The sequence below is a fragment of the Ranitomeya variabilis genome, chromosome 2, assembly GCF_051348905.1.
Source record: "Ranitomeya variabilis isolate aRanVar5 chromosome 2, aRanVar5.hap1, whole genome shotgun sequence".
NCBI classification, from domain to species: Eukaryota; Metazoa; Chordata; class Amphibia; order Anura; family Dendrobatidae; genus Ranitomeya; species Ranitomeya variabilis.
Genome location: NC_135233.1, coordinates 1,025,718,775 through 1,025,731,048, shown reverse-complemented (window position 1 = coordinate 1,025,731,048; position 12,274 = coordinate 1,025,718,775). Strand labels below are relative to the sequence as shown.

At 41.1% G+C, this 12,274-nt stretch overlaps 1 protein-coding gene across 1 annotated transcript in view; it reads left to right on the top strand.

Moving 5' to 3' along the window:
• PXDN (peroxidasin) overlaps nucleotides 1-12,274 on the top strand; it is a 167,950-nt gene that overhangs the window by 89,529 nt on the left and 66,147 nt on the right. The window contains exon 4 of the mRNA XM_077291345.1: nucleotides 6,180-6,251. Within this exon, the coding sequence (XP_077147460.1) occupies nucleotides 6,180-6,251 (72 nt within the window). The remainder of the gene's footprint in view (nucleotides 1-6,179; nucleotides 6,252-12,274) is intronic.

Sequence of the window (12,274 nt, the reverse complement as noted above, 5' to 3'; positions counted from 1 at the left end):
TATGGATGAACTTTTACTGTCCTTGTCTACGTTTTTCTCCGTCCTTCTCTAAGCTTTTACACTTTTTGGATTGGAAACCTCATTGAGAATTACTGCAATATGAGAATTCTCAACATAATGTTGGGCATTATAGATTTTGTGGTTGGCGTTTGTTGGAATTTTCCAAGTTTTGTGAGATTTTCATGGTCTTTATTCATCCAGACATGGGTTAGGAGAAGTGTTACTCGTGACTGCAGGACTCATGTAAGGTTTATGATCCCTTTTTTATGTATAATTATTAAATGCAGACGTTTACATCTTTCAGAAAAGCAGGTGTGACTTCGGCCTTACGCTAGAAGAATACCCCAAGGAGCTTACATGTTCCTCACAATGTCACAGATCGCGAGTAATAAGTGATGGCATGTTTGACTTGACGGGCCTCTTACACCGTAGGCTCGATAGTTGACTTCAGGTGTCTGGGCCCTCCAGCAGATCCTCTTGTTGGGACGTGTCCTATCAGTTTTCAGGATGATGGTGATTACATCGATGAAAGACTTTCAGAGCTTGTGTAGTTCCTTTCTGATGTTTTACACGCTCGTTGGTCGTGTGTGGGTTATTAAAGCTTTATTTCCATGTGTTGGATGACTCAAAAGCCGATGTTCAGATGTGTCGCTTGTGTGGTTTCATTAGTGCCGAAATAAAGCAGTGTCTTGTGTGGATTTAGTGACGTGAAGAAACCTACGGCTGGGGGAACAGAAGAGCTACATTAACAATTCTTCTAATACCAGGCTGTCCATACTCATCACGTTCATCAAGACTTCTCACTTTTGTAATGAAGGGCATCCTGTCACTCCATTCAGGTTGCCCGAACTGTGAGCAGCTGGACTCAGTGACCGGCTGCATGACTGGAGTTAGGTATATTTTTCTCTCGGAGCTGCTGCAGGTGATAGGTCTCTCAATATGGAAGAGACTTGTCAATTGGAAAGAGCGGCTTTGGGGAAAGCCGTCTGAGGAGGTGCGGGAGTAGAGTATGGCCATGGTCCCCAACCGGAGCAGTGCAGAGAAAAAAAATACCCACCTGCAATCATGCTGCCAGTCTGATTCATTCTGCCTGTGGATGGGAAGCATGAAATAAGTGACCAGTTCCTCTATTGATCCCAAGTAGCAGGGGTTATGTATTTAGGATCTTTTCTGCCATCTGCATCTCCGACTTATAGAACTTGCATGATTTATTCAGCCTTGTTCATAACTAAGGCTACGTGCCCACAATCAGGAATACCAGTGTTTGGACGCAGCGCATCGGTGTTCGACATACAACAGTGGATGGTTTTTATCGAAATCCCATGCACTAAGGCTACTGTGCTTCCATTTACCGCTGCGTACACTCTCCCGCGGTGCGGGTTTACGAGCCGCAGCGTGTCAATTTCTGTAGAGGAGACGCTACTCTCAGCTGCGGATATTGACCAATACAATGCCATTAGATGCTGTGAATCCACATGTACCTAAAGACAAGTGCGGTTATTGAAAAGCAGAGCCCTATACGGAGCGAAAATACACTGCATCCAAAACTCTAGTGTTCCTGATTGTGGGCACATAGCCTTAGTCTTCTACTGTAATATTACAAGCACACTATGTAGATGTTGATGTGTACTCCTCCACAAATGCATCTGAATGAACGGTGAATAAAATGCTCAAAGTTTAAAGAGGAGCCATCACTTGCCATAATTATGTGATTGTTTTCACCTGGTGTAACTGCCGCTATTCTCCAGCATGGCCTTTTTGTTCCTGCTGTTCTTCGTTCCTGAGATATGGCCTCATTCTTCCCTGTATATAAATCTAGGTGTTTTTTTTTGTTTTGTTTTGTTTTAAGCCAAATGGGTTCTCAACTTTTTTTTGTATGCGAGTCTTATTGAGAATCATACCCAATTATCTAAAAAGACTAGATTTATGTCTAGAGAGACAGCCATATCTAAGGAATAGAGATGCGTAGGAAAATTTAAAAAACCCTTCCAGATTCAGAAGAACAGCAGCATTTGCACCAGGCAATAAAATTGACATATTTATGACAATATTTATTTGCGTATTTAGGTCCTCTTTAATGCACAAGGTCACATGTGGGCAAAGTCATACATCAAGTCTACCTGAGCAGTGTAGTACATGTTACTCCCAATGTATCAGCTCAGGTAGGCCGGGTTCTGGTCACACCAACATCATGGGGTTTCCACTGTACAGGAACAGAGACCGATATCTGTTAAAGGGATTGATCATCATGGGTCATTTGGGTTATCCTTTATGCTACCCTGACTGTCGGTCAGCTGTGGAATTGAATGGAACTGACCTGATCAGCGGAACCCAAGATGATTTCAGAATACTGGACTCTTATCTTCTTGGTGTATTTCATTTTTTTGTGCTTTAACCCCTTCAACAAGAGGAAGAAGAGGAGACACTGCACACCACCCAATGTTTAACAAAATAGCACACACTTTATTGGCAAAAAACAATAAAAGCACTTAAAATCACTACGCCACTACAGACCACCTGGATACATAACATGCATATTTATATATACATATATAAGTAATAAGTACAGCCTGTTAATATGCCTATAGGATATAAAAACGTATATAATAATACCATCCTACCTAGCGGCTTATGGGGAATCTAAGGGTGACCATATATAATGGTAGCTCACAAAACCCAAAGAAAAGATAGGCAATATCCAGGGGACTGGGTGGATCATAGCCCCACGCGTATCGCCTCCCGAATGAGGCTTCGTCAGGGGAAGTATATGGCTAGCCAAGTGCGGTGAAATTGCAAAAAAAGTGCAATCCCACACTAGTTTTTTGTTTGGCTTTTTTGCTAGGTTCACTAAACGCTAAAACTGACCTGCCATTGTGATTCTCTAGGTCATTACGAGTTCATAGACACCTAATATGTCTAGGTTATTTTTTATCCAAGTGGTGAAAAAAAATTCAAAACTTTGCTTTAAAAAAAAAAAAAAAAAGTGCCATTTTCCGATACCCGAAGCGTCTCCATTTTTCGTGATCTGGGGTCGGGTGAGGGCTTATTTTTTGCGTCCCAAGCTGACGTTTTTAATGATACCAAGTTTGTGCAGATACGTTCTTTTGATCGCCCGTTATTGCATTTTAATGCAATGTCGCGGCGACCAAAAAAACTTAATTCTGGCGTTTTGAATTTTTTTCTCGCTACGCTGTTTAGCGATCAGGTTAATGCTTTTTTTTATTGATAGATCGGGCGATTCTGAACACGGCGATACCAAATATGTGTAGGTTTGATTTTTTTTTATTGTTTTATTTAGGATGGGGCGAAAGGGGGGTGATTTAAACTTTTATGTTTTTTACATTTTTTTCATATTTTTAAAAACATTTTTTTTTACCTGTGCCATGCTTCAATAGCCTCCATGGGAGGCTAGAAGCTGGCACCACTCGATTGGCTCAGCTACATAGCAGCGATCATGAGATCGCTGCCATGTAGCTGAAATGCAGGGGTGCTATGAGCGCCGACCACAGGGGGGCGCTCACAGCAGGCCGGCATCAGTAACCATAGAGGTCTCAAGGACCTCTATGGTTACCATCCTGATGCATCGCCGACCCCCGATCATGTGACAGGTCGGCGATGACGTCATTTAGCTTTAGTTAAATGCCGCTGTCTGCGTTTGACAGCGGCATTTAACAGGTTAATAACGGCGGGTGAATAGCGATTTTCACCCGCCGCTATTGCGCGCACATGTCAGCTGTACAAAACAGCTGACATGTTGCGACTTTGATGTGGGCTCCGCGCCGGAGCCCACATCAAAGGGGGATTCACGGCATGTGCAGTACATGTACGGCGCATGTCGTGAAAGGGTTAATGTTTTGGATTTTACAATGTTTTTTTTTGTATCTGCTTCTATGGCAAGCAGATACCACATATTTATTAACAATCTGGTAGAAGGTTTACACAGTAAAATATTGATATTTGCAGATGATTCAATACTATGGAAAGCAGTTAATACAAGAGAAGATAGTATTCTGCTACAGATGGATCAGGATAAGTTGCAAACTTGGGCTGAAAGGTGGCAGATGAGGTTTAACAATGATAAATGTAAGGTTATACACATGGGAAGAAGGAATCAATATCACCATTACACACTGAACGGGAAACCACTAGGTAAATCTGACATGGAGAAGGACTTGGGGATCCTAGTTAATGATAAACTTACCTGGAGCAGCCAATGCCAGCCAGCAGTTGCCATGGCAAACAGGATCATGGGGTGCATTAAAAGACATCTGGATACACATGATGAGAGCATTATACTGCCTCTGTACAAATCCCTGGTTTCTCCGCACATGGAGTACTGTGTCCAGTTTTGGGCACCGACGCTCAGGAAGGATATAATGGAACTAGAGCGAGTACAAAGAAGGGCAACAAAATTAATAAAGGGGATGGGGGAACTACAATACCCAGAGAGATTAGCAAAATTAGGATTATTCTGTTTAGAAAAAAGACGACTGAATGACGATCTAATAACCATGTATAACTATATAAGGGGACAATACAAATATCTCTCCGAGGATCTGTTTATACCAAGGAATGTGACGGTCACAAGGAGGCATTCTCTGATTCTGGAGGAGAGAATGTTTTTCCACCAACATAGAAGAGGATTTTTTACTGTTAGGGCAGTGAGAATCTGGAATTCCTTGCCTGAGGAGGTGATGATGGCGAACTCAGTCAAGGTGTTCAAGAGAGGCCTGGATGTGTTTCTGGAGCGTAACAATATTGTATCTTACAGTTATTAGGTTCTTTGGAAGGACGTAGATCTGGGGATTTATTCTGATGGAATATAGGCTGAACTGGATGGACTTTTTTTCGGCCTTGCTAACTATGTTACTATGGAATTTTAGATTATTAGATATCCATTCTTACCCTTGCTTTGCAGCTCCTAGATTTAAAGTGGACTATCTTTATGGGCAAATTCACTTGTGGCTTTTTTCCATACGGCACTGAAAAAAAAAATGATTTTAAGGTGGTGCCCTAAAGAAATTTGGACCTTTAAAAATGATCTGACATTTCCTTTAGGCCTCCTTCATACGTCAGTTTTACTCATTTGAGTGCTCTCCTTGGTTTTCATGAATGTCACTCGTACCTATGTTAGCCTATGGAGCTGTTCGCATGTCCAATTTTTCTTTTTTGCCTCGTACTGAGTGATTGGCTGATCCAAGGGTCATATGAAAATCGGCAATGCAAGTCGAGTCGAGTTCTTCAAAAAAATCGGACTAAAGGAGGAGTAACTTTTTTTTTCTGCACATACAATAAAAGGTGACACTTGTCTACACTCTGATTAAACTCTGATTAAAAAAATAATCTGTCTGCATTTTTTGTACGTGGAAAATATTGACGGATGAATGTGGCCGTACTTAGTTTTTTTATTTTCCGAATTTAGTTGTGCTTTATTGCAGTAAGTGTCTGATCCATTAATTTGCCCGGAAAGACTACTGTCATTATTATTTTATATAAGAATAATTTTTTATGAGCGGTAAATGTATGTATACTATGGAGTTCCTCTATAAAATTAACCTGTCACCCACTGTTTGTCACTTGCTAAAGGGACATTTCCATTTAGGGCACCCTTCCCTAAAATGTAATCTGCCTGTAGTTCCGAAAGTCTGCCTGCTAGTTTAAAAAATATATATCTTTGAATTAATATGCAAATTCGGTGCTTGGTGCAGCATGGTTAGTCTGCAGCACCATCTCTGTCATTCTGGCCACCCAGCTCTTGACCATGCTTCACTTATCGACAGCACTTCCTTTACACGGGCCACTTCCAGGAAGTGAGGAGAGGAGCTGGGTGGTCAGAATGAATGAGGGTTGTGCTCACGACCACCAATGATGCACTGAGCTCCTGATTTCCATATTGCTTAACAGATTATTTTCTTGTAAAGTGTCTCATGGACTTTCGGAACTACCGCTATGCTTCTTCTCAAGGAAATTTTCCCTACTTGGAGATTTTCTTACTTTAGAAGGTAATTTTGCACTGACCGATTCCCTTTAATATGATGCTTATTGACCACATTCTCAGATTCACCTCTAAATGTTTCCTCCCGTTTGGGTACAAGTGACAAACGTGTTTCATGCCGGTTCTTGTCTTGTGCTTTGGTCCTCGTCTGTGTACTAATTCTGCTGATTGTTTCTTGTTTCAGCTATTTGTACAAGAATGAAATCCAATCCATTGACAGGCTAGCTTTTAAAGGACTTGCCTCTCTAGAACAACTGTAAGTGTCCATTGTATTGTCATTTCTGTGGCTTCCATCAGACGTCCGTAGTGCTGTTCTCCATTTTATGTAATGATTAGTGTTTTCTTACATTTGTGCAGTACATGTTACTTGTATGTTATAGAGTTCCATTTATTCAGCAATTCCATATTTGTGTTTCCTGTTAATCCTGTCCACAAAATGTCAATTTTTTGACCAAATTGTGTAACCATTTTGACCATTTACCAATGCAATGGCGTCCTGTTGGATTTTTGCAAATCCAAAGAATTCCCCTTGCCGCTACTCAATGGTGAGGACTTACAAGGTTACAGCTACGTGACCAGATATTTTCCAGCCTTCTTACTGACACTTTGACTACAAGCGTGTGACGCAACATTAGAGAAATCTTTCATCAAGTTTGTAGTGTCATTATTTAAGGATTCAAAATAATCCATTTGAGGACCACTGGTTGCTTGGTGCGGCTTAGTTTGTTAAAGAGAATCTGTCAAAAGTTTTTTGCTATGTAATCTGAGAGCAGCATGATGTAGAGCAAGGGTGGGGAATCTTGTTTTTTTGGTTTCTGCCAAGGGTCATTTGGATATTTGTACCATCCTTCAGGGGCCGTACAAATTGCGAACTAACTCCACCCACAAAGTACATCCTGACGCTGGCACTGGTGTCAGGACATAATTTTTCATTGCACACCCCTCAGCATTCAGTAGTGAACGCTATATGCATGTGCTCGCAGAGCATGAAGAAATGAAAGGGCCGGCCCAAGCACTATGATCACCAGCAATCTGCACGACGGACGGATACAAGGTCATCGAGGGCCGTAAACAGCCTGTGGGTCTTAGGTTCCCCATCCCTGGTGTAGAGGCTGATACCCTCATTCCAGTGATGTCACTTAGCAGACTGTGTTTCAATAAAATCAGTGTTGTATCAGTAGGAGCTGGTGCCTAATGGCAGTAGCCATTTAAGTGTGACGGATCAGCTCCTCTTACTTGGAACAAGAGCGGATTTGCACTGCTTGGATGCAGTCACTAAAGACTGTTTTTACCAGGATGCTGCCAGAGATGGTAACCCAACTCACTGATTCCGATGACTTAACTTTAAACTAGGGTGTCATTATCATAGTAGTGGAAAACCTCTTTAATGTGCACTGAACAGGCACTAAATGTAGAAAAATAAATTCAATTATTTTTTAATTAATGCTACTTTCACATTTGTACAATGTAGATTGTCTACCATATTAAAAGCTCGAAACTGGGGACAAAGGGACGCATGGAAGTTCGGGTTTGGCCAAACTTTAGTCCAAAATTCTGTCTGAACTTAATCCGAACCAGAACTCCATATAAATCAATGACCTAAACATTGCTGTAAAATGTCGTCATAAAGGGTAGGGGGCCTCAAAAGGAAACAAAATGGGGTAAGAACATTGTAATTGCTCTTCAAGCAAATGTGAATAGGGAAATTACTTAAAATAACAAAATTAAAAAAATAATAATAATAATCTTGAACCAGGAGGCCAAGGTCCAAGTGGAGGAGTGCCCCCCCCCCAAAAAAAAAGACATGGGGTCCCACTATTTTTAATAACCAGCTAAGGCAAAGCAGGCAGATTGGGGCTGACAGTATTGGGCTGGGAAGGGCAATGGATATTTGCTCCTTCCCAGTCTAATAAGACCATCCTTCAGCCACTCCAGATGGCGCATCTATTAGATGCTCCAATTCTGGTGCTTAACCACGGCTCTTCCCGATTTGCCCTGGTGCGGTGGCAATCGGTAATAATTTTGGGGTTGTCAGCTGTCTAATGTCAGCTGGCATCAATCCTGGGGGTTAGTAATGGAGATGCGTCTATCCGACATCCCATTAATAACCCCATAAGTTAAAAGGTAAAAATGCAAGCCCAAATTTTATTTTAAAAACACTCCCCCACACCTCATTAAACTATTTATTAAGAAAAAAAAAAACATGAACATTCGCTGAATCAACAGTAATCTCCAAATGTGAACCTGAAATACCTGAAAAGAGTTAAAGAAATAAAAACAAGAAACACTCCCTCATTCGCCACTTTATTATATATAAAAATTAATCCCTGCAACCCCGACTTAATCCATTGAGTGCCCCCCAATTTTAATAACCAATAATGGTAAAGCAGACAGCTGGGTCCAGAAATTAAAAGGATGGGAAGCTCCATGCCTATCTGGCACTTCCCAACATAATAATTCCAGTCTGCAGCTGTCTGCTTTCCCTTGGCTGGTTATTAAAAAATAGGGGGGGACCGCACATAGATTTTTTTAATTTATTCATTTTAGACTGCCAAGCCAGGTCACGAAGTTCTCCGGCCAATCACAGCCATGCCATTACTTGGCATGGCTGTAATGGTGCCGGAAGAGCCCAAAGCCTTTCAACAATCTTTATTAGGCTGCCGAACCCAAACAGTAACATGAATATCTAGTAAGAAAAGAATAAATAACATACATTACTTCTTTTTAACCCCTATGGTTGGACGTTGTAAATTTAGCGTGTAGGATGCAAAGTTCACAACTGTATAGAGGATTTTTTTTTTTATGGCTTATGATAAACGTGGTAATTTTTTTTTTTTTTTTCAATAAAAAAGATATACCTGAAAAAAATGTAAGAAACTATTTTTCATTTTTTCAAATGTACTACATCCTGCTCACTTTAGTCTATGGACATGCTGCCTTAACTGTCTGAATTCAGATTTTTGCAACTCAGACGTACTAAGTAGGTGCTTAGCTCCATGCAAGGTTTTACTTTGTCATTCAAGGTTTTAGGTTTCGCTATAGTTTTGTTGTGACGAAGTATGTAAAGTATGTGGACTTGGCATTGACAAAATATACTGTGTATACTGCTATGTTTTTACATGCATGATCCTACTAAAATGCATTAACATCCTATCAGAAATCTGCATGATATGAAATTGCATGAATTCATTTTTCTTTTTTTTTAATTTCTTGATTATTAAAAGTTTTCTTCTCATTGTAAATTTAATATCAAGATTTTCTTATAAATGTAGAAAATCTTATTCTTGTTTTTGATTTTGTGTCTTGTGGAAGGTATCCCATAGTCAGGACAACCTGAGCGCCTACTGTAACACATTCCTCACTGCGCCATCATTTCTTGCCTCAAGCAAGCGAAGATTAAAGTACCGAGTAATGTGCAGCAATCGCTCATGCGGTGACCTCACTCTTCTAGATTACACATTAATGGCACCGAAAAACCCCACCACCGACACAGGAAAACATTTTTACTTTCCATGGTTGTTGTATATGATTTGCTTAGGAAAATACTTTGCACACAGTTTCCCCAAAACTGGATACAATGTGTCTGTATATTTTGGGGAATTGATTACAAAATATTTTGTAAATGCGGCATGGAGGTGAAGAACGCAAACAAGTGTCTTAACATGTGTGCCCATAGAGTATATTAATCATTGGTGCATCCTGGGGGCCCGAGAGGTAAGGGGCCACTGTCACCTCCATAGCATCAAGCAGCTTCTGTCATAGACAAGGCTAGTTGTCTGCAAAGGGCCCATATACTGTTCTTGCACAGGGCCACTTCTCTGTCCACCACTGATACTAATAATTATATACCTTTAGTAACATTGATTCAGTCTCTTTGTCTGGTTGGAGATGGTGTAAAGCCAGGAACCTGTCATAACCATTCCATCTCCTTCCTGTCTGGTAGAGAAGTTCAAAGCATCCACCTGAGATTCTAGTACATCTGTTAAGTAGCCCCCCATATCTCTACTCTTGGTCTCCAAATTTTTACCATGTTATACAGTGGGTATGGAAAGTTTTCGCACCCCTTTAAATTTTTCACTCTGTTTCATTGCAGCCATTTGGTAAATTCAAAAAAGTTCATTTTTGTCCCCACTAATGTAAACTCTGCACCCCATCTTGACTGAAAAAAACAGAAATGTAGAAATTTTTGCAAATTTAATAAAAAAGAAAAACTGAAATATCACATGGTCATAAGTATTCAGACCCTTTGCTCAGACACTCATATTTGTCACATGCTGTCCATTTCCTTGTGATCCTCCTTGAAATGGTTCTACTCCTTCATTGGAATCCAGCTGTGTTTAATGAAACTGATAGGACTTGATTTGGAAAGGCACACATCTGTCTATATAAGACCTCACAGCTCACAGTGCATGTCACACCAAATGAGAATCATGAGGTCAAAGGAACTGGCCAAGGAGCTCAGAGACAGAATTGTGGCAAGTCACAGATCTGGCCAAGGATACAAAAGAATTTCTGCAGTACTCAAGGTTCCTAAGAGCACAGTGGTCTCCATAATCCTTAAATGGAAGAAGTTTGGGACCACCAGAAGTCTTCCTAGACCTGGCCGTCTTGCCAAACTTCGCAATCGTTGGAGAAGAGCCTTGGTGAGAGATGTAAAGAACCACCCCAAGATTACTGTGGCTGGGCTCCAGAGATGCAGTAGGTAGATGGGAGAAAGTTCCACAAAGTCAACAATCACTGCAGCCCTACACCAGTTGGGTTTTTATGGCAGAGTGGCCCGACGGAAGCCTCTCCTCAGTGCAAGACATATGAAAGCTTGCATAGACTTTGCTAAAAAAAACACATGAAGGACTCCCAGGCTATGAGAAATAAGATTCTCTGGTCTGATGAGACGAAGATAGACCTTTTTGGTGATAATTCTGTGCGGTATGTGTGGAGATAACCAGGCACTGCTCATCACCTGCCCAATACAATCCCAACAGTGAAACACGGTGGTGGCAGCATCATGCTATGGGGGGTGCTTTTCAGCTGCAGGGACAGGATGACTGGTTGTCATTGAAGGAAACATGAATGCGGCCAAGTACAGAGATATCCTGGGTGAAAACCTCTTCCAGAGTGCTCTGGACCTCAGACTTGGCCGAAGGTTCACCTTCCAACAAGACAATGACCCTTAGCGTACAGCTAAAATAACAAAGGAGTGGTTTCAGAACAACTCTGTGACCATTCTTGACTGGCCCAGCCAGAGCCCTGACCTAAACCCAATTCATCATCTGTGGAGAGACCTGAAAATGGCAGTCCACCAATGTTCACCTGACGAAACTGGAGAGCATCTCCAAGGAAGAATGACAGAGGATCCCCAAATTTAGGTGTGAAAAACTTGTTGCATAATTCCCAAGACTCATGGCTGTACTGTCTCAAAAGGTGCTTCTACTCAATACTGAGCAAAGGGTCTGAATACTTATGACCATGTGATATTTAATTTTTTCTTTTTAAGTAAATTTGCAAAAATTACATTTGTGTTTTTTTCAGTCAAGATGGGGGGCAGAGTGTGCATTAAGGAGAAAAAAAAAGAACTTTTTTTGAATTTACCAAATGGCTGCAATGAAACAGAGTGAAATATTTAAAGAGGTATGAATACTTTCCGTACCCACTGTATTTGAAAGGGGGATTCTCAAAATTGAATGGAGGGCTGTGCAGATACTCCACCTCAACCCCATGGTTTTTGGGACCATGAGATTTCCCCTTTAGTGAGTACAACAGATTCCTCTGAGTGTTCTTCTGCATTGAGTCCAGCATTCCTCGGCCTTTGAGCTCCCTCTTCCACCACCACTTTGCCAGGCTACGATTCTCCGCGTTGGTGAACAGTCATATGAATTTACTAACCCGTGGCTACACATATACGTTACATTTACGTCTTTGTGATTTCTATGAAATCTGTGTAACTTGTGAATGTCTTGTCCCTTAATGTCTGTCTTTTCTTTTTACTCTAGTGCTCACACTGCAGCTAACTGACAACGACTGGTACGGCTTCTTCCTTCCTTGCCCTTAACATCTGACTTCTTTGTTTTAATTAACAGTCGTTAGTGATGTGTGTATTTTTTGTCTGCATATTATGTAAAAATAATTTTACTTTTACTAAGGTTTAGACTTCTGGTGATGTAAGAAATCCATATTACAACCAGAAATATGATCTAAAGTGCTGATATCGCAATGCTAATTTCGTAACAGGCTTCCCCACCTGCCTACCAGGGCTGTGGAGTCGGTAAGCCAAACCTCCGA